Here is a 24,034-nt window from a genome sequence, read left to right as displayed (position 1 = left end):
CATGCCCCAAAAAACCTCTATTATTAAACGTAATATGAGATAGAACTATAGTGCATTTACTACTAAAACTCGCACACCAAAAATCAGAGTCGTCGATGTAATCTAGTACTAAGAGATGCTTACGATGACAAAACCTGAAGATTTAAGCATGGATAAAAATGGGTGAGTAGATTCATAATTAGTTGGATACCAGTGGAAGCTAATGCTGCTTGTTCCTCATCATTTATACAAATACGATCTTCAAACAGAAACGAAAATGTTTAGTCTTCGTTATTCCTACAGGATCGAAAATATACTGTTCTCTACATACAAGAAAGTTGGAGAGAGGGAGAGAGACTAGCGTATGTAGCATGTAATAATAAACCAATAAAATTTCAAGGCCCGCCGGGGAACGGGCGCGAGAGAGAGAGAGGAGCTGCATAGCCACCCCATCAAAATGGATTGATCCCCAGTATATACAAAGGGCCTCAATCACCGATTGATAGATAGATGACTTTGGGGCGCTTACACGAAAGACCCTGAAACCACCACACGTAAGCATTGTCGACAGGGTGGGTTGCAACAGTCGATGGCTGGCTATAGTGATGTCATTGCAGACTTATGAGCTATATCATACACGGAGATTAGGATTTCAGCGCCTATCAATATTATGATCAGCCATTCCAGAAAATCCGATTTCCTGTTCTGAAGAATCTCCTGAAGAAAGCGGATGTTGTGCTGAAAAACCAAACAAGAAGAATCATCAGAACGCTAATAGAGTACGCGTGTCATCCATGAGGCAGTCCTCCAGCTTGTCGAGAAGATTAAAAAAAAAAAAAAATAAATGAAATGAAGATAATTTTTTTAGCTGAGAAAATTTAATTCCACAATGCTGTACCTCCACAAACTTCAACTTAAAATCAAGACTCGCAAATCTCTGCGTTAATTCAAATTCATCTCTGAGATATTCCCAAATCTGGGCGTATTTGGCATCTTTCCAGGCTATGTCTGATCTGAATAAACCAAAAACTTTTTATTTGAAATAAACCACATATATGTAATGGAGACAAATATCATAATTCTTAAAAGAACAGAAAGCACAACAAAATACAAGATGAAGCATGGGTGTTATAATCATCCTTTACCAACAGTGATGGATATAGACTCAAAGTAAGCATAAGTTTTTAGTACTACAATGACGTATATATGTTTTTAGTATTATAAAGGAAACAGAGGGGAAATAAAAAAAAAAAAAAAAAAACAAGTTCCTTCTAGTGATGGATATAGACTCAAAAGCATTTTCAAAATGATGAAAGCAATGTTACTTTTGAATATTAACATAATTGGAAGTTTTTCTACTTACAATACTTGTAGTTAAACAATTACCTCTCAAAAAGTCCAAGCTTAAGAATCACATCAGCAAGATTAGAATTTGCCTTTCCCACCAACTGAAAAAGCTTTTTCCTTTCCATTGTAAAAGTTCCAGTTTTCTCCATCCCACGGTTAATGTCCGTGAATTCTCCAACCATTCCATCAACCTACAAGAGATGTGGGAAAACATGTAAAATAACACCCAACTCTATAATTCATAATGCAACAAGCCAATAGGAACTTACCTGGCGGACATAGTAATCAAGAGCAATACTTTGGCCAAGAACACTGCCAATTGTACGGATTCCATCAATATTCAAGTACTGCAACATTATATAATCTAATCCACCTTGCATCCATGTGTTCAAAGTTGGTTTCTCTCTCACCTCATACTCTGCATTTCCACACACAATAAGGTAAAGAATTTGATGAGAATGCAGTTAACTAAAGACAATACAACCATATAAAACACATATTTCAAGTATGATAAAATTTAAGGATATAATAGAATCACCATCAATTAAATTGTTGTAATCAGCTTCCTGTCTTGATATTATTAGACTTAACAAAAAAAAAAAGTCTCCACTGAGAAACCATAAGCATCATATGGGATTTATCCTTTTGGCTTTGAAGAATGGAAGAGGTTATGCTGGTTGAGAGTTGTCCTTTGATTTTCCTATACAATAGATCTCCCCCAAACCAGTCAGCATGTGACTCCTGAAAGGAAGAATAGGATGAGCTAGGGATGGCAATGGGTAGGGGACCCCTCTGCATGTCCCCCTACCTGCATCTCTAATTTTGTCCCCATACTTGGATGAGTAGACCACACTAGTTAATATCTCTACTGTCCTATTTCAACCATCATCCTTCAGTTCTTCTCTCCCTCAGTTCTAAAAGCAGGAGCTTAAAGGTTTGATATAAATTATACTAGTAGAAGGATCTAGCAAACCAAGCACATGTAAGAACATGTTATGGTTCAGATTAATAGACGTGCACACAAGGAGAGGCGTGCAAACAAAGAAGGCATAACCATAGTAATGGGGAACAAGATGGGAATATTTTAGAAGATATGTTAGATTATATTATAAATATATTTTGTTATTTGAAAATCTTTGTTTATTTCTTTCCTAACACTTAGGGAGATTATATTTCCATTCTAGTTAGGATACAATTCGATTTTTGATATGTTTCCTAATTAGCTAGGATCTCAAGTCCATATAAACCCCTTAGAGATGTATTGTCAAGCCAACTTTGAATATTGACATTGAATTTGAGAATTGGTTTAAGTAATTGTAGAATTAATTGAGAAAAGAGAATGATACTCGGTTTCATTTGATAGTGCTTAATATATACATGATTAGGAGATAGAAGTCCTACCTAATGTACAAGTCTAATCTATCTATAAGTACAAAATCTAATCTATTTAAATTTATAAATTATCTATCTGCAAAACAAAAATAACCAGATAACTAATAGGAGAGATATTTGACCTTATCTCTTGCTTTGAATGCTCCGAATATTTAGGAGCAATATCTCGGATGTAACTTCCTGATAATGCCACTGATTTCATTTTAATTCTCCACTGTAACATCCCGCATCGAGCGATAGGAAGGACCGGAACAATTTACCCTGATGGGCCTACGCGAACTTCTCAGGGGGGTCACCCATCCTGGGATTACCCCAAGGCCTACGCGAACTTCACAGGAGGTCACTCACCCTTGAGCTACCCTAGTTCAAGCACACTTAACCCCGGAGTTCTTTGCCTACATTTAGCCCAAAAGGTATCCAGCTAGTGTTGTTTTCTTCCTTACTTATCGTCGATATATATTACTCTTCTCTAGACTCTTGAGGTATTACATTCTCCCCCCCTTGAGCACATGACGTCCTCGTCATGTGACCTTACAACCGATCCCAGATCTCCCCCGTTGCATGGCTGATGTGGGATTCGCCTAAGGTGCCTACATGCACCCCCCTTTAGAGACTCAGCGTTCTCACTGAGCTTTGCACCACCACCACGCTCAGAGGCTCGGGAGTCGGCTCTGATACCACCTGTAACATCCTGAATCGAGCGATAGGCAGGACTGGAACAATTTACCCTGATGGGCCTACGCGAACTTCCCAAGAGGGTCACCCATCCTTAGATTACCCCAGGGCCTATGCGAACTTCCCAGGAGGTCACCCATCCTTGAGCTACCCCAGCTCAAGCACACTTAACCCCGAAGTTCTTTGCCTACATTCAGCCTAAAAGGTATCTAGCTGGTGTTGTTTCCTTCCTTACTTATCCTCGATATATACTACTCTTCTCTAGACTCTTGGGGTATTACATTACTTTGTCACGACCCAAAATCCGGGGCCATGACCGGCACCATCCCCCTTGAAGCCACAAACTCCAACAGGGAATAATAAGCCTTACAATACACATAATCATTCAAACCTTTAACAACCTCATATACACTACAAAATAAATACATTTCCATTAACTGATATTAAAGTGCCCACTGGCTATAAATTCATTACATGCTTACAATATTCAAAATTTCCCACTTTACATACGAAATGAATGTTAACTTCCCTATACTGAACCTGTGAGATGAGATACATGTGTTGTAGCTGGAGCGTGACTAGAGTAAATAGAGCAGAATCGTTTACCACGACTCCTACCGTCAAAAATGATGTCAACCTACAAAGTCTGAAATATTAAGGGGGTAAACCTGACACTAGCTTAGTGAGGAGTAAAGAGCATTATAATGGAGGAAATGTAGAATCAATGCATCTAAGAATGATCATCATACTATGCTATGCCCAAAAGTACTTACAACAATCAAGGAGATGACAAATAAACGTGCACATATATGAGTTAACCATCTAAAACCAAAATTCACATATTCCATTCTCTTGGGGCGGAACGACTCTCACCCACAAGATTCGCTTCGGCGGAACCACTCTCCCCAAGTAAGGGCGGACCCACTCTCACCCTAATACATATACGTGGTGCACCAACGGCTAACATTTACTGTAATTAGCATACAGGGTTCTAGTTGTTACTCCCTTTAACACGTTTTTTATACTATCATTTAATATCATCAAATGCCATATACAACATATCATAAGTGTCAATATGCGCACAACAGACAATATGGATTCCAATTTCCCGTATGCAACTAAGAATTAGATCATGAATAAGATATATAGAATAACCAAATAATAAAACATATGAATGCAACAATTTCCACCATAATACAATTTACCCACTCACAGTGTTATAGAAGAGGTGGGATTCCCTCAAACGCCTCTCGGCTGGGGCGCGCCAAAATCACCTAACAAAATTATCAATCCACATAAGAATTAAATAAATATAAAATTTAAATCTCCAGGATTTGGGCCAACCCAAACCCAACGCCCCAAAATAAAACAACCTAGACCAGCCACATTGCCGACAGCCACCGCTGGCCGAAAATCTTGACGATCAAAACCTACCATTAGAAGCGCCTTAGCAAAAGAGGTCAATATATACAAAAATAAGCCATATCTAACGGTTGGATTGCTGTAGATCTGGTTTTTAAATTCTGGCCAGATTTGAAAATAAGCTATTTGACGTCGCCGGCCATATTTTCCGGCGATCCGAGACCACCATTCAACTCCCTTACCCTCATAGACCAACATACCCAAAAATCATCAAGATCTAACGATTAGATCTTCGTAGATCTAACTTTTAATTTTCGGCCAGATTATAAAACACACTATTGCCGCCGCCGGCTGACATTATCCGGCGATTCAAGGCAGCCATTCAACACCCCTAACCCCATTTACTAATATATCCAAAATCTAGCAAAATCTAACGGCTAAATCTTTGTAGATCTAAGTTCAAACTTTCGGCCAACACACCCAAAGACATATACACACACCTCTCACGAATCTATGCTTAAAAATAACGCTAAAAAAAATAAAAAGGTTATGTTGTTGTAGATCGGGGTCGATTTCACGGTGAAAGTGTGGTTGGATTCAAGATCCAACGGCTAGATTTTGCAAAATCAATTGAAAGAGAAAATGAGAGAGAGAGAGAGACTGCTGGAATGGCTGGAAAAGAAGAAGGAGAAGGGGGGGGGGGGGGGGGGAAGGATGGAGCCCTAAGGCTTTTATATGGCCTTATGGGCATGAGTTCTCTTCTTGAGCCTTCTCAAATTAAGGCCCAAAGTTAGGCCTTACAATCTCACCCCCTTATAGAAAATCCGTCCTCGAATTTGGTCTATTCCCTAGGTGTCGAACAAATAAGGATACTTCTCTCTCATAGTGCCTTCTGATTCCCATGTGGCCTCATCCTCCGTGTGGTTTTGCCAAACCACCTTTACGGAGACAATATCCTTGTTTTGAAGTCTTCTTACTTGCCTATCAACGATGCGCTCTGGCTACTCCTCATAGCTAAGATCCTTGTCTATTTGCACTATCTCCATGGTCGGTAGGGGAAGGACTTAATATGGATCGGGTTCATGCTTTCTTAGCATAGACACATGGAACACCGGATGGATATTCGCGAAAACAAAAGGGAGGTCTAATCGGTATGCCACTACACCCACTCGGTCCAAAATCTCAAATGGACCAATGCACCTAGGGCTAAGCTTGCCCTTCTTGTCGAACCTCATCACCCTTTTCATAGGTGACACCTTGAGATATACTCTTATCTCCGACTCCAAACTCTAAGGGACGTCTACGACGATCCGCATAGGACTTTTATCGACTCTGGGCTGCCAATAGCCTCTCTCTAATCAATCGAACTTGCTCCATAGTATCATGGACTTTAGCCGGCCCAACTAGCTGAACCTCGCCTACCTCAAACCATCCTACTGGAGTCCTACATCGCCTACCATAAAGTGCCTCATATGGGGCCATCTGGATGCTAGAGTGATAGCTGTTGTTATATGTGAATTCGACTAACGGTAGGTTCTTCTCCCAGTTAGTCCCGAAATTCATGACACACGATCTAAGCATGTCTTCTAGGGTTTGAATGGTCCGCTCAGATTGCCCATTAGTCTGAGGGTGGAATGTTGTGCTAAAGTTCAACTCCGTCCCTAGCGCCTTTTGGAACTCTCTCCAGAATCATCGTAAACGTCCCTTAGAGTTTGGAGTTGGAGATAAAGTATATCTCAAGGTGTCACCTATGAAAGGGATGATGAGGTTCGACAAGAAGGGCAATCTTAGCCCTAGGTACATTGGTCCATTTGAGATTTTGGATGGAGTGGGTGTAGTGGCATACCGATTAGACCTCCCTCCTGTTTTCGCGAGTATCCATCCGGTGTTCCATGTATCTATGCTAAGAAAGCATGAACCCGATCCATATCAAGTCCTCCCCCCACCAACCATGGAGATAGTGCAAATAGACAAGGATCTTAGCTATGAGAAGTAACCAGAGCACATCGTTGATAGGCAAGTAAGAAAGCTTCGAAACAAGGATATTGTCTCTGTAAATGTGGTTTGGCAACACACAGAGGATGAGACCACATGGGAATCAGAATGCGCCATGAGAGAGAAGTATCCTTATCTGTTCGACACCTAGGGAATAGACAAAATTCGAGGACGAATTTTCTATAAGGGGGTGAGATTGTAAGGCCCAACTTTAGACCTTAATTTGAGAAGGCCCAAGAAGAGAACTCAAGCCCATAAGGCCATATAAAAGCCTTAGGACTCCATCCCCCCCCCCCCCCCTTCTCCTTCTTCTTTTCCAACCGTTCCAGCAGTCTCTCTCTCTCTCTCTCTCATTTTCTCTTTCAATTGATTTTGCAAAATCTAGCCATTGAATCTTGAATCCAACCACACTTTCACCGTGAAATCAACCCCGATCTACAACAAGGTAAGCTTTTTATTTTTTTTAGCGTTATTTTTAAGAATAGATTCGTGAGAGATGTATGTATATACGTTTGGATGTGTTGGCCGAAAGTTTGAACTTAGATCTACAAAGATCTAGCCGTTAGATTTTGCTAGATTTTGGATATGTTAGTAAATGGGGTTAGGGGTGTTGAATGGGTGCCTCGGATCGCCGGATAATGTCAGCCGCCGGTGGCAATAGTGTGTTTTGTAATCTGGCCGGAAATTAAAAGTTAGATCTACGAAGATCTAACCGTTAGATCTTGATGATTTTTGGGTATGTTGGTCTATGAGGGTAAGGGAATTAAATGGTGGTCTCGGATCGCCGGAAAATATGGTCGGCGACGTCAAATAGCTTATTTTCAAATCTGGCCAGAATTTAAAAACCAGATCTACGGCAATCCAACCGTTAGATATGGCTCATTTTTGTATATATTGACCTATATTGTTAGGCGCTTCTAGCGGTGGCCATCGGCAATGTGGCTGGTCTAGGTTGTTTTATTTTGAGGCGTTGGGCCGTTAGGTTTGGGTTGGCCCAAATCCTAGAAGATTTAAATTTTATATTTATTTAATTCTTATGTGGATTGATAATTTTGTTAAGTGATTTTGGCACGCCCCAGCCGAAAGGCGTTTGAGGGAATCCTGCCTCTTCTATAACACTATGAGTGGGTAAATTATATTATGGTGGAAATTGTTGCATTCATATGTTTTATTATTTGGTTATTCTATATATCTTATTCATGATCTCATTCTTAGTTGCATACGAAAAATTGGAATCCATATTGTCTGTTGTGTGCATATTGACACTTGTGATATGTTGTATATGGCATTTGATGATATTAAATGATAGTATGAAAAATGTGTTAAAGGGAGTAACAACTAGAACCCTGTATGCTAACTACAGTAAATGTTAGTTATTGGTGCACCACGTATATGTATTAGGGTGACAGTGAGTCTGCCCTTACTTGGCGAGAATGGTTTCGCCATGATGCTTTGTAGGCGAGAGTGGTTCTGCCGAAGCGAATCTTGTGGGTGAGAGTCGTTCCGCCCCAAGAGAATGGAATATGTGAATTTTGGTTCTAGATGGTTAACTCATATATGTGCACGTTTATTTGTCATCTCCTAGATTGTTGTAAGTACTTTTGGACATAGCATGGTATGATGATCATTCTTAGATGCGTTGATTCTACATTTCCCCCATTATAATGCTCTTTACTCCTCACTAAACTAGTGTCAGGCTTATCCCCTCAATATTTCAGACTTTGTAAGTTGACATCATTTTTTACGGTAGGAGTCATGGTAAACGATTCTGCTCTATTTACTCTAGTCACGCTCCGGCTATAGCACATGTATCTCATCTCACGGGTTTAGTATAGGGAAGTTAACATTCCTTTCGTATGTAAAGTGAAAAATTTTGAATATTGTAAGCATGTAATGAATTTATAGTCAGTGGGCACTTTAATATCAGTTAATGGAAATGCATTTATTTTGAAGTGTATATGAGGTTGTTAAAGGTTTGAATGATTATGTGTATTGTAAGGCTTACTATTCCCTGTTTGAGTTTGTGGCTTCAAGGGGGATGGTGCCGGTCATGGCCCCGGATTTTGGGTCGTGACATCCACACTCCCCCTCAAGCTTGGGCTGAAAAAATGTTGTTCAAACCAAGCTTGGAGCTCAATTCATCAAAAATTCTTCTCGATAGAGTCTTAGTTAGGATATCCGCCACTTGATTATTAGTAGGAGTGTAGACTAGCTGAAACATCCCTTCTTCCAACTTTTTTTTAATAAAATGCCGGTCTATTTCAACATGTTTTGTTCGATCATGAAGGACCGGATTCTTCGTAATGCTGATGGCAGATTGATTGTCACATAGCATTTGTACTGGTTTAGGGACAACCACTCATAGTTCTTGAAATATTCTCCTCAACCATATTCCTTTACAAAACCCTTGAGCCATAGCTCTAAATTCAGCCTCTGCGCTATTCCTAGAAATCACGGACTGTTTTTTTGCTGCACCAAGTGATTAAATTCCCCCAAACAAATGAGCAATACTCGGATATCGACATCCTATCACAAATTGAACCAACCCAATCAGCATCACTATACACTTCTATTCCTCGATTGTTTGTTTTTCAGAACATCAAGCCTTTCCCAGGAGTCAATTTCAAATACTTTAAGATGTGATAGACAGCCTTCATATGGACTTTTTTAGGATCATTCATAAATTGACTAACACAACTTACTGAAAAGCTTATATCCGGTCATGTATGGGATAAGTATATTAACTTTCCCACCAATCTTTGATATCTTCCTTTATCAACTGGTGTACTTTCTTTGCCAAGATCTAACTTTGTAGTTGAATCCATAGGTGTCTCAACCGATTTGCAACCCAACATTCCGATTTCTTTTAGTAGGTCTAGAGTATACTTTATTTGGGATACCGAGATGCCTTTTTTTTATCTTGCAACTTCCATACCCAAGAAATACCTTAGATTTCCTAAATCCTTGATTTCAAATTCCCTTGCAAGCATTACCTTCATATTATTTATTTCAGACTTGTCATTTTCTGTAACAATAATGTCATCCACGTATACTATAAAAATGGTCAATTTACCTCCTAATGTATGCTTAATAAACAATGTGTAATCAACCTGACTTTGGTTATACCCTTGTTGTTTGACTACCCTTGTAAATCTCTCAAACCAAGCTCTAGGTGATTGCTTGAGTCAATAGAAAAATCGTTTGTTTGCACACCTTATCTCTCGTATGATTGGTTTCAAAGCCATGAGGGATTTCCATGTAAACTTCTTCTAGAGTCCCATTTAAAAATGCATTCTTCACATCTAATTGATGAAGAGGCCAATCTAGATTTGCAATCCAGGATCCAAATGGTATTCAACTTTGCCACCGGGGCAACAGTCTCTTAGCAATCAATACCATAGAATTGAGTGAACCCTTTTGCTACTAGCCAAGCTTTGAAAATGTCAATATGCCCATCTTCCCTATACTTAACTGTAAATATCCATTTGCAACCAACAAGTTGCTTTCCAAGAGATAGTGTGGTTATCTCCCGTGTTCCATTTTTTCTCTAAGGCATTCATTTCATCAAGAACTGTTTGTTTCCACTAAGGCTATTGAAAGGCTTCTCTAATTGTGTTTGGCACCTGCACCTTATTCAAATTGGATAAAAATACACAAAACTTTGATGAAAGATCCTTGTAGGATATGTAGTTGTGTATTGGGTGCTGAGTGCATGATCTTAGTCCCTTTTGTAATGCAATAGGCCAATCAATGCTTTCATCAGTGATTGTACTATCCAAACTTTCCCCAAGCTTTTCAACAGTGTCACTTAGGAGAATATTAGGGTTAGTATCTTGGTCAATTCAAGAGCATGAGTGGTGTTCCCTCTCCTGTTGAGACTTCCTCTGAGAATAAACCTAAAATTCTTTGGTAGGAGAAGGATGAGGACTGATGAAAGGACTTGTAGGAGCAGGGTCCAATTGGTTAGGCTGTTGATGGGTAGGTTCTGGTTGTATAGGTTCAGGCTGCATACACTGCATAGGATCAGTTTTTTGTTCAAGTTGCATACGATCAGTGTGTTGCTAAGTTAGAGGGCTCGGGCTTGCAAAAGTTTCCCAAAACTGATATTCTTGAGAATTGTAGAAATGGATCTCCCCCTGAATATTAATTTTGGGATAATAGGGTTTGTGTTCAAAGAAGGTTACATCCATGGAGTTAAAAATTCGCTTATGCTCAGGAGAGTAGCACTGGAAACCTTTTTGATGAGGAGAATAGTCAATGAAGATGCATTTAAGGGATTTAGGGTCAAGTTTGCTTCGAAATTGTTGGTGTACATGAACAATCACAGTACATCCAAAGATTTTAAGAGGAATATGAGAAAAAATCCGAATGTGAGGATAGGATTTGAGGAGGTATGTGGCTCAGTGTTTGATGGTCTAGAATCCGTGAGGGCAATCTATTAATGAGGTAAGTGGCCGTGAGAATGGCTGCACCCCAAAAATGTTTAGGAATGTTGGTGGAAAACAACAAAGATCGAGCCACTTCTAGGATATGCCAATTTTTTCTTTCGGCTACACTATTTTGTTGGGGTGTATCCACACACGAACTTTGGTGTATAATGTCATGGTTTGAAAGATAGGATCCAAGGATTGAAGAAACATATTCCTTGGCATTATCGATTCTTAGCATTTGAATTTTGGCATTAAATTGTCTTCCCACCATAGAATGAAACATTTGAAAGATAGGGCCAACTTCTAATTTTTCTTTCATAAGAAATACCCATGTAAGTCGAGTATGGTCATCAATAAATGAAACAAACCAACAAGAACCCGTGATGTTTTTAATTCGAGAAGGCCCCCATACATCAAAATGAATAAATGAAAAAGGATGTGAAGAAGTATAATTTTGGCTAGGATAGTTATTCCTAACATGCTTAGAGTATTAACAAATTTCACAATGCAATTTATGTGGACCTTGACTCTTAAACAATGATGGGAATAATTTCCTAAGATAAACAAAGTTTGAATGACCTAATCTATATTGTCATAACATGATTGCACTATCATAAGTAGTAGAAGAATTAGAGAAACAAACAGAAGCAATTGTTGAATAAGTGTTGGACTGAACTAGGTTGCCTCCGAAGTTGGTCTTTGTAAGAAGATAGAGCCCCAATTCTTTTGGTGCCCAATCTTGCCTCAGCACTGTCAATCATCCTCCGAACTAGGTTGCCTCCGAAGTTTGTCTTTCTAAAATTCACATGCATTCTTTGAGAACTTAGCAATACAATCTAAATCAGATGTCAATTTACTAATAGATAATAGATTGCAATCCAGATTAGGCACCAAAAGAATTGATTTCAGCACAATATCCTTAGAGAGAGGAATGGATCCAGTTCCCACAACCTTTGACAGTGAGCCATCTGCCACCCTTACAGTCCAATTTTTGTTACATGGCTGGAAATTGGATAGGAGATTGATTTGCCTCGTCATGTGATCCGAGGCTCCTAAATCAATCACCCAAACATTGGATAAATCTCTCTTAGTGATAAGGGGACATAGAAAAGTACCTTTGTAGGCTATAGATCCTGATGTTATGGTAGAGGACTGATTGATTTGAGTCTTTCCAAACATGGTTTGCAGCCATTCCATCTGTTCCTTACTAAACAGTGTTGGTGTCGTGGCTGCAGTGGGCTTCTCCATAGATACTAGGTTGCTCTTACTCCTCTCGTGTGCTGGCTTCCAATCTGGGGGTTTGTCATGTATCTCCCAACAAGTATCCTTGGTATGTCCTGCTTTGTGACAGTGATCACACCATGGTCGTCCCTTCCTCGGTTTGAAATTTTGTGGAGTACTTCGGGTGACTAATGCCAACTGTTCCAGATTAGATGTTGCAGGTTTAAGCATGATCTTCAACTTGCTTTCTTCCCTTCGAACCTCGGAAAAAGCTTCTCGGATACTTGGGAGAGGTTTTGTACCGAGTATCCTTCCTCTAACACCATCTAGGCTATTGTTCAAGCCCATTAGGAATTTATACAACCTTTTTTGTTCCACAATCTTTTTATATTTGTTCAAGGAATTGAAATATTGAGTCACATGAGATTCACCTTGTTTGAGATCATCAAGCAAGCTTTCAATCTCAAACAATTCGGAGGTGTTTTCAACATGTGAATAGGCTTCTCTAGCGGTCTCCCAAATATCTTGGGTTGTATCATATAAAAGAAAATTCTCTCTTATATCATTCCCCATAGAATTTATAAGCCAGGACATTACCATATTATTCTTAGCTTTCCAACTCCGATATGTAGGATCTTCTTTCTTTGGTTTGGTTGTTGCTTCAATCAAGTAATTGTCCTTCCCCTTCCCACATATGAACATCAAGACGGATAGAGACCATTGTAGGTAGTTCTGCCCATTCAATTTATGTCCAGTGACAGTGAACATATTATTGTCAATGTCTCCTTGATTGTTGGTGGGTAAAGGGATAATTTTGGATGATTGAGAACTCTTGCCAGCCATGTTGACGAGTAGGGAAATCAAGTGGCTAAAAGGAGAAAAACAGTACGGGAGGAAAGGAGAGTAGTGGTTTATTGGAAGAGGCTTGGGAGTGAATCAAAACTCAGCTCTGATACCATGTAGAATTAATTGAGAGAAGAGAATGATACTCAGTTTCATTTGATAGTGCTCAACATATATATGATTAGGAGATAGAAGTCCTACCTAATGTACAAATCTAATCTATCTATAAGCACAAAATCTAATCTATTTAGATTTACAAATTATCTATCTGCAAAACAAAAATAACCAGCTAACTAATAGGAGAGATATTCAGCCTTATCTCTAGCTTTGAATGCTCCGAATATTTAGGAGCAGTATCTCAGATGTAACTTCCTGATAATGCCACTGATTTCATTTTAATTCTCCACAGTAATCAAGATTACATTTGTGTTTTTGTTTCAGGTCCTGCATCACATAGTTGTTGGGGAGTAATGGTTTTCTAAACGGTGAGTTTATTATACAGCTATTAAAACACCGAGAATGCTAGAATTAGGCTGGAATTGTAGGCTTACGCATATATATAAAATCTTCCAGAACTTCAGGATACGAATGCAGTATTTTTAGAATGATATAACAGTTGATCTTTTTATGTTCAATTCAGGCTTGCCAGGTTATTGAATCACTAACTTTAGACTAAAGCAGAATTCTTGTACTTTCCTCCAAAGTTGCATAAATTAAGTATCTCCAGCATAAGCTTTGAACAATATCCACAAAGCCAAGTAAAACCCAACCAATAAAAGCTTCATTTTCACTCATTGATCAGCAAATATGACAAGTTGTGTATTATTGATCTATGAAGCTAGGAACTAGGGCAGAACACATATATGGAGAAACAAAAAGGAACAAAGTCATGTTCAATGATAGGAAAGGTAGATTTTGGAGGTAGGGAAGAGGTTTAAAATATACAACATCTACGTTCTAGCACTTTCACAGATGACATAGTTAACATATGAGAGTGAGTCAGACATGGTGTGTAGCAATCCCTAGTTCAAACTCTAAAGATCATTAGATATTCTCTTAAACATTATCACTCAACTAGATTCTTCAATTATATAAATCTGAAATTTTCATTTATTTTCCAATTTGTTTCCCTAAAGCAATGGAACCACTCCCTCACCCCCCACACCGACACGCACACGCAGAAGTAACTATAATAACAGAAGGAAACAAACAAAGATGTAGAGGAAAGAGGCAAGGTTCCCAGTGACGGGTATAATTGACCCCACTGAATTTTTTTTTTTTTTTTTTTCCCCTTTGCTATGCATATATATAGAGTTTGAGATTAGTTATATTTTGACCCCACTGGAAAATGAAAATTTTAATTGATCCCACCGGAAAATGAAAATTTTAATTGATCCCACTAGAAAAATGAAAATTTTTAAAAGTGTTGATAATGGAGCGAATATGCAACACTTTCAAGATATGAAAACTCATGGAAAGTTGTAATAGTATAATTGTACATTTAAAATGCTATTATAAGTATAGAAAAAAATTATTATTACTTTATTTTATTTGATAGTTACTTTTAGACTTTATTGGACTAAAGTCCTGTATCTGCCACTGCCTGCATTGCAAATGCAAACCGTCTAACCAAAAAATTAAATCACAATATCCAGCTCTGACCCTCCCCAAGAGGTAAGTACGAATTGGCAGAAGGTTAAAACTCAATCTGTCTGGAACACCAAATATTCGTGATTTCTACAAGGATCAAGAGAAATTACAAAGAACACATGATGACAAGATTTTCTGAAGACTAAACATCATAAAGGACATCTACTTTTTTCTTGTTCCATATATAAAAACCAAAAGTCTTAACAACTGTTCTCTGGACAATGAAAATGGAGCAGGCAGTAAAGAACATATCGAAACTTTACCTGTTGAAGTTAACTGCAAAATAACACTTATTATCATCAATAACAACACACTGAAAGCCTTAACCCCCCTAAGTGGGGTAGGCTATATAAATTTTAGTTTCTCAACCATCTCTATTCATGGCCATATCTTCTGTAAAAGCATGACAATTGTATCATATGTTATATTTAAGAAATTTACACCAAGTTTTTTATGCTTAAGAATTTTACACTGGGTTTTTCAATATTCCTCTACCTCTTTCGCTGCAAACTTCTTTCATTCCATCTATTTTCCTTACTGAAGCATCTATAAATCTTCTTCTTATATATCCAACCTATGTTAATCTTGTCTTAGACATCTTATTGTCATAGGTGCCACCCTAACCTTAATACAAATAACCTCAATTCTAATTTTGTCTTCTCTTGTATGGCAGAAAAAAAATCTTACAATCAACAAAAAGCATAAGCCTTATTCCCACTAGGTGGTCGACTAATACATGAATTAGGACCTTCAGTCATTTCTATGATTCAATCCATGGTCATATCCTCTATAAGGCCATTACATCCTATCAATATTAATATTATAACTAAGTTATCTTAAAAAGCCTTCCTCTCCCTCTACTGCTACAAAGTTTCTCCTCTTCATCTACCTACCTCGCAAATTTTTCCATCGATCTGCTTCACACAGCTTATTATCAAATTTATCAAAAAAGAAGAAAAATAAAAAGCCTGCAGAATAAAGCTTCTTTAATCTATGAATTTGAAGTATGCATTGACCCTTTGCTCCATCCTCAACAGCACCCCACCCCCCCACCCCCCCAAACAAAACAAAAAGAAACAAACTCCATTCTTTATATTGGAACTTCAAATTTGGAGTACGATTGACCATTCAGGCTTTTTTGACAATAGGAAATACTTGGCTTGGTTCTAGTTGGTCAAGCAAGGTCACTCCCCATCAGGGCATGACTAGATTACCAGAAATGTCAAACCTGTCCACAAACCAACCCACTGGAGTCCCAGTTACACCTCAATGTGTTTCCATGCTTGCCATTTGAAAGGACTTTGGCACATTCAGACATGTCATATAAGATCACTTTCATCTTCGTTGATTCTAATATTATCCCTGACAGCATCTACTACAGTATTGCTTATTAAGTATTTTTCCCCCATAGTTGTCAAAGGCTCAAGGTGCACCGAGGTGCCAGAGTGCTTGGAGCCTAGGCATGAGGTGCATAGCAAAGGCGTAAGCCTTTTGGATGTGAGGCCTGGATTTAAAAAATCTGTATAAAAATAATTATACATCATTATTTTCAATATACACCTATAAAGAGGTAAATGCTAACTTCTACACTCATAAATAACAAATAACCAACGCAGATGTTTTATTGTTTTATCAAATTTCTTTTTATTTTTTCTGGTTATTACTGGTTAGATTTTAGCAAGTCCATTAAGAAACAACTAAAAAATTACACAGGAGATAAAGGCGTGTGCCTTTGACAACTATGTTTTCCCCCATATGATGTATTAGATGAAAAAAATGGACTAAAGTAGCTCAAATGAATAGGCATTACATATTTGAATTCCATAGTTAAGTTTTATCAATAACACGAGTTAAAGCTCACCATCCTTTCTCATCTCAGGGAGCAACCCAGAAGCATGTTTTTGTACAATTTTGAGATATCCATCAACTTCTTGATCACGAACATTAAACAAGACAATTGATCCATACTGGAAAACTACTATGTAACAGCAGTCACTTCCGCTTAAATTGGCACCCAGACCCTGAAATGAAACATTGAGAACATCCAGTTTGACATCATGCACGAGCAAATTCAGAAATCTCCAATTGACATGTATCATATAGCAGAAAAAGTACATAAGGATGTCTGATACAAACCAAAAAAACAAAATGTAGACAGAAATTATATGCTCAATGAAAAGGAGATAAAATTAGTGTGATATGAAGAATGCACAAAATGTAAGTAGAACTTTAATATGCCCCTTGAAATAGTAATATTTCAAATTTATTCTTTAATGAACCAGGAGTGAGTAGTATCGGGATGATTATACTAACAACAGATTAGGCCACTTATTGATCAGATGTGGATTTTCCAGAAGAGTAGAAGGTTATCAAGCACAAGGTCTGATTTCATGCAACACAACCACCGCTTTTAGTTCCCTTGGATGTTAAAGCTAAAAGGACAGAAAGAAAAGTAAGGGCGCAACATGCCCCCACCACAAAACTTTTCTAACATTTTCATGCCTCACCCCATTGCAGTTACAGAGTAACCAACCAACAATCTGTTTGGCAGCTTCGTCAACCCAGGCCATCCAGTAGTATAAAAAAACCAGATCAATAACAGACAGCTGAGTTATATTTGACAGCACAAAAATATCATTCCTACTCAAAAACCAGATCAATAACAGACAGCTGAGTTATATTTGACAGCACAAAAATATCATTCCTACTCACTACACCACGGAGGGCATTTATTTGCCCAATGGATCAAAAGACCCTCACTAGGGAAATGGATGAGGCCGTTCAAATTCCAGCTTTAGTCCATGAACAAGAAAAAATGAGGAAATGATATCCATGATTCATCTTTTTCCACAACCATAGTGCTAAAATATAGACAGGACCAACTTCTAGAAGTATTACTAATAGATACCAGAAAATTCAAAGAAAAATGAACTCCCTGATAAATTAGCTAACACCTGTTTCAAAGTGTGCATGCATGAGCTGAATTACCTTCTTTGCAACATGTCAAGACACTACATCTCACAATTGATTTGCAATACTCAAAAAACATAAAAACACCAATATTCTGTTACATAGAAACATTGATCACAGCATAAGCAAGGAGATGGCTACTTTCCACCACTCAAGTGACGACCGGACTTATTAATCCATTGTTTATCCACCCAACCACACAAATTAACTTGCCAAAATCCAAGAAAATCATTCACACATTCATTCCAAGCGAGGGATATAGTTTACTGGCTCATTGGTACACATGTTGAGTTTCAATTAGTTATTGGAAATAAAAATTCCTTGTTAACGGTGAATGTTTCATCAATGATGTTCTTCCAAAGAATTAAATAGCCAAACACATGCAAAGACATAATATAAGCATTATCAAGCAAATGCATATTGGATAAAGCTCACACATGTAGCTTAGATCAATCAATCAATCTTCCTCTCTTATATTGTACATTTTGCTAATAAGCACGACTTATGATAGGATTTCAACACCTTCTTTACTTGACTTGTAAAAGTGTAAGTTCTGAGAGCTATCATCAACAAAGTTATCCATTGAAAGAATAGAGAACACTCCCTAGTTGATAGAAAGCACGGAATGCTAAGCAAATTTAACAGTTAAAAGTGTAATTAAACCAAATAAGCTAGAAGAACTTACATTGGGCTCAGACTTGACATTGCCAAACCTTAACACAACATAATTGGTCATTCGGGATGTAGGTGGAATGAAGTTGGGCTTGTTCTGTTCCACCAAGCTTCTCAAATCAACACTGCACCAATGACCAGTAGGAATTTATTTATGTTAGCATCTTATCATTAAGGCCTAAAAGTTAATGTGCATAAAAATCAACTTGTTCTGCGGTGTAAAAACACGAACCACAGCGGAACATATCAGATACGTAGAATTCAGTTCTTTGGAACTAAAACAAAATACGTGATCAACTGATAAATTTGCTTAACAAAATAAAAAGAATAGTTGTCAAACGAACAACTAAATAAAAAGGTAAATATCTACTATTTTCTCCTCACTTCCTATCACACCGAAAATAAATAGCAGAAGGGGAAAAAGAAAGTTTCAATCGCTTCATTTTCTTTCCCCATCTTTTTCCTTTCAATTTTCTTTGCGTCCACAATCCAAGACCCGAACACAGCATGCAAAGTGCAAAGTGCATTGTTTATTGAGAATAAACCTGGTCGAGAAGAAATAAGCCCTGACAGGAATGGAGGGCCTGGGCTCATCCTCCGTGACACCACCAGTGTTACCGTCCCCAACCTCCGAGCACGAGACGGCGTCATTCCACTCCACATGGTGCGCCGACGAAACAGAGGAAACGCATTTGGAGACAACGAAACCGGATAGTGGACGAAAGGCCAAGGAGTAGTTGGTCCGGCGGAGGTCTAGGGTTTGGGCAAGAGATAGAAGGGGAGAGCAAGGGTTTAGCGATCGTGGCGGCGGCGGCAGGATGAGGCCGGAGCTAGGGTTTGAGAGCGTGAAAAGTGCTCGGAAGGAAGTTGTCGGCGGTGGAGATGGGGAGATTGAAGAAGAAAGGGAGGGAAGGAGGAGGATAGACTTCATGTGAGCGTCGATTGAGCGGTGGTACCTCCACATCACCGTCATCATCGTCTTCATTTTCATCTCAGCATCTCATGGCTCTGTAGCCGTCGATGCCGCGGACCGGATGGCGTTTTCTTGTTTTCTTTCGGCCAACACCCAACTCATCCTCTTCTGTGTACTGCTGCTGCGTGCCTTTCCGTTTCCATTCATTTTGAAAATAGCACTTTTTACTCTCACGCGAAGAAGGGAAGGAAGGCCGCGGCACGCTATGCAATAAATATTAAATACATTTGGGTTAGAAACTTATAAATAAAAAACAATAGGAATAATAAAAAAATAATATTAAGAATCATAATAAAATGGTATTATTAATTATGTGGCATCTTTTCTTTGAATGAGATTAAAAAGATAGTATGTCATTATCTCTTTTACCTAACACCTACTCTAATAAAAATGTGACACATAATTGATAACACCATTATTAATCATAACTCCAAATATTACTCGAAATGAACCAAAAATAATAACAAGATTGATAGATAGATGGATCAATAGATAGCTAGGAAAGAATGTCCAAACATCTAATATTAAAGATATGGAAATTTTTATGGGTGAATTTACTTGTAATTTTATTTTTTAAGTAATAAATGTAAAATTTATAGTGCTTGTAAAATTGAAATATTTGGAAACTTATTGTTGGTTGACACTTAATAATTACTATTTTAAAGCATTTGTATTATTCTAACCTTATAATTAAATTTTTTGGTGACAAATATTAATTTTTATAAAATACTATCATGTATTTGTCCTTAATAAACCTTGGCCCATTGTCAAGATTCAAAAAGCAATGTTTTATTTGTTGTTTTCATCTCGTTTTGAGTTTTTAAAATACTAAAAATATTTTTACTTTGCTATTTTTAAAAACATATTTTCAAAAATAAGAACAAAAATTAAAAAAAAAAAACTCAAAACACGAAAAACACAAAACCCTATTCACCCCCCCCCCAAAAAAAAAAAAATCTCGCAGATCTCTTTTATCTCTCTCTCTCTCAAGTCCCAGTCGTCAACCACGCCTACCATATTCGTCACTGCCATGAGTTGCCATCGACCGCCCCTCGCCATTCGATATTGCTGGTTATCTCCTCTCTCATCTGTTATCTCCAATCTCCTCTCGACCATCATTCGATCTTTTTGGTTGCCATTAGATCTAAGGAGATTTTACTGTTGGATCTCGATGGTTGTTGGGTATGTGTGATCGATGAGCTCTTGGATATCGAGTGGTTGCCTCTAATCGTCGGAAAGCATTGGCCATGGTGGCCGATGATAACTGGTAGTATATATATAGGTGTTAGTCGAAAATTAAAAATTAGATTTACGAAAATCCAACCGTTAAACCTAACCCATTTTTGTGTATGTTAATCCTCTTGTTTTTGAGTTTCTAATGATAGACTTTGATCATGTGAATCTTCGGCCGACGGTAGTTGGCATCAATGAATAAAATGCAGGGCGCCGAATAATAGAAAAAGAAAAGTAAAGAAAAAAAAACACAAAATAGTTTTTCAAAATTCCAAAGTAAACGCATTTTATAATTTTTTATTTTAAAAACAGTTTTTTAGAATGAGAAAATATATATATTTTTAAAAATCTCAAAATAGACACTTAAAACACAAAATTAAAAATGAATTAAAAACTCAAAACTAAAATACGAAAAAAACACTACCTAAGTTTTCATTGAACTAATTTAATATTTTATTTTTAATAATAAATTTTTATTTGGTAAAACAACTTATTAACCAAACTAGCATTTTAAAACAAATTATCAAAATTCAAGGTAAAATAAAAATAAAATTTCAATTAATATCTCTTACAATAAAAATAAATTTAGTAAAAAATGCAATTTCCATCTATAGTTTTTTTTTTCCTTTCTCTTATAAGAATTATATATATATATAAATTTTAATTAAAAAAATCTGCTTTTTGTTGCTGCAGTTGACACTGCCGCTCAGTTAAGGTTTATCAACATCTTTTAATTTCCAAAATACCAAAAAAAACATAATTTTTCAATGTTCAAACTATCAATAATCTCTCATAACTTTTCAATAAAACACACAAATTTTCTCATAAATAAATAAGTTTTCCATTAAATTTTAAATATATATAAATATATAATCTGTTTATGTTACTTGTACCATACATGGTACTCAAAATATTTATTTTGAGTACATAAAAAATAAGGTCAAATTTATATTTTTATTCTTATACTTTTACTTTTTTTTCGTATAGTCATTAAAAAATTTTATTATTTTAATTACATCACTAAATTTGTATTTTTTAATTAATTTAACCCCTTATATTTTGACAATTTTTTGTATGGCAATATGAAATTTTCATTGTCTCAATTATATCCTTAAACTTGTATTTTCAAGACAATTTAACCTTTGTATTTTTACTTGAATAGAGTGTGGCATGCACTTTATCATCTTACTTTATTTATTTATTCTTTTTACATATGAAAGTATAAAGTTTAAATTAATTCGAAAATACAAGTTCATGGTGTAATATAAAAAAAGAAAAATAGGGTTGCTATATGAAAAAAATAAAATCAAAGTACAGAAGTTAAATTAATTCAAAAATCAAGTTCAAGAGTATAATCAAAACAACAAAAAGATTGAGTTGTCACACGAAAAAAAATTATATAATTACAAAAATATGAATTTGACCTAAAAAGTAAATACATATGCCTACATTAAAAGACTACAAAAAATTTTGGTGACTTTATACTTATCACAAGATATGGGTCATCACTTGAGCCATTTTATAAATAACTACTGTTAAACCTGTGTTATACACATGAGAGTTTAATTTAAAAATAAAATATTAAACTTATTATTTTAAATAATTTTAACATAATTAATAATTATAATTTTTTTCTTTTAATACTCAGTCTTTTATCAAAATTTAAGTTTAATTAATAATTCGCTATTCAATATACTAATGGAGAACACTCTTAATTCAATATACCGCCATTCAATGTGTTAAAGAATAATTAACACATTAAGTAGTGTTGAGCCAACTTATTCATATTAATTAAGTTTTGATAATTAACAAAAATATTTTATGATATAAATGTATTTTTTCTCATATAAAAAAAATAAATTTATTTTAAATTAAAAATAAGTACAAAGAGTAAATTTATTTTGAATTAAAGGTAGATTGTCTTTAAACATGTTTCATTATTTTGATCATTTATGTCTCAAAAGTTTATGTTTGAATTTTCATTTATTGATAAATGCTTTTATTACTTATGCAAAATGTATATTTATTTTGACTTAAAGTAGAATTACTTTTAGACATGTTTTCTCTTTCTCATACAAAAAGTAAATTTATTTTGAATTAAAGGAGATTGCTTTTAGATATGTTTTATTGTTTTAATTATTTATGTCTCAAAAGTTAATATTTGAATTTTCAAATCTTGATTTCTTATGTAAAAAGTAAATTTATTTTAAATTAAAGGTGATAAATATTTTCTTATTGTTTGATAAAGTCTAAACATTTTTTTAATTTCAAATTTCATATTAATCATTTATTTAGTGGCTAAAATACTTATAAATACCCTCAAACTCATTTTTTGAGTATCTATTGCACATCCAAAACTCCTAAAAGCTCTCAAACTAATTTTCAAGCATTCCAAGCATCTCAAAGATTCATTGTTCATCCACCGAAGAGCCACAAGGCAAGAGGAAAAAAAGATATCGTAAAGTATAATCCGATATTCTCCATTCAAACTGAGGTCACCGTTTATTTATTTATTTAAATATTATTGCCTTGTATAATGTTTTCTTAATTGCTTATTTGTGTCTAAGTGTGCACAAATTATTTGTAACATTTAAATTACTATTGTGGATTGTATAGTTTCCTAAATCCGTTAAAATCTAGGTGAATCTAGTTTCCAAGATAAATTACGGATAAAACCTTGGTTTAGTGGTTACCTATAACCCATTGTAATCTGTGTGTATCTAGTTTCCAATGTGAGATAGTGTGAAAACTTTTGTGATTTTGATTTAGTGGAACCCCAATGGTGGTTAGACCTTGAGAGAGTGGACTAGGTGTATATGAAGACACTGAATCACTATAAATTGTCTTGTACCTCATTGTATTTATTTTTGTTATATTTTGTGGCTTATATTTATTATTAATCTCAAATATAGTTTATTATATTTATCAAATATATATTTTTCAATAAAATCATTAATCAATAATATTTATTAAAATTGAAAAAAAATTTAATCACTCAATTTACCCACCTTTTGAGTGGTCATACCCTAAGAGACCAACAAGTATGTCACTTGGTAAAATACTTATAATTTATTTATTTATAAATAAATATTATAAAATTTATAATATATCCACCCAAAGACGTTCGTTATTTTATATTTATTATATTATAAATATAAATTAAAATTCTTAAATGTGAATAAGAATAAGTTTTTCAATAATAACAAAACTTTAAAAATATGAATTTTGATTTCTTCCATAGTCTTAAAAATGTGATACCTTAAATATTAATTAGCATTGAAAAATTCAAACA

At 36.0% G+C, this 24,034-nt stretch overlaps 1 protein-coding gene across 1 annotated transcript; it reads right to left on the bottom strand.

The window, feature by feature from the left end:
* Positions 1-149: 149 nt before the first annotated feature.
* LOC127798152 (protein RETARDED ROOT GROWTH-LIKE) lies at positions 150-19,686 on the bottom strand. Its single transcript, XM_052331499.1, has 7 exons — positions 19,082-19,686; positions 18,550-18,661; positions 16,756-16,915; positions 1,596-1,744; positions 1,366-1,517; positions 878-992; positions 150-717 (listed from the first exon to the last, which is right to left on the bottom strand). Exons 1-7 carry the CDS (start codon positions 19,525-19,527, stop codon positions 577-579), a joined length of 1,275 nt encoding a protein of 424 aa, XP_052187459.1. The 5' UTR covers positions 19,528-19,686; the 3' UTR covers positions 150-576.
* Positions 19,687-24,034: the final 4,348 nt, after the last annotated feature.

Source organism: Diospyros lotus, chromosome 3 (assembly GCF_014633365.1).
Source record: "Diospyros lotus cultivar Yz01 chromosome 3, ASM1463336v1, whole genome shotgun sequence".
NCBI lineage: Eukaryota > Viridiplantae > Streptophyta > Magnoliopsida > Ericales > Ebenaceae > Diospyros > Diospyros lotus.
This window is presented reverse-complemented; position numbering and strand designations above follow the sequence as displayed.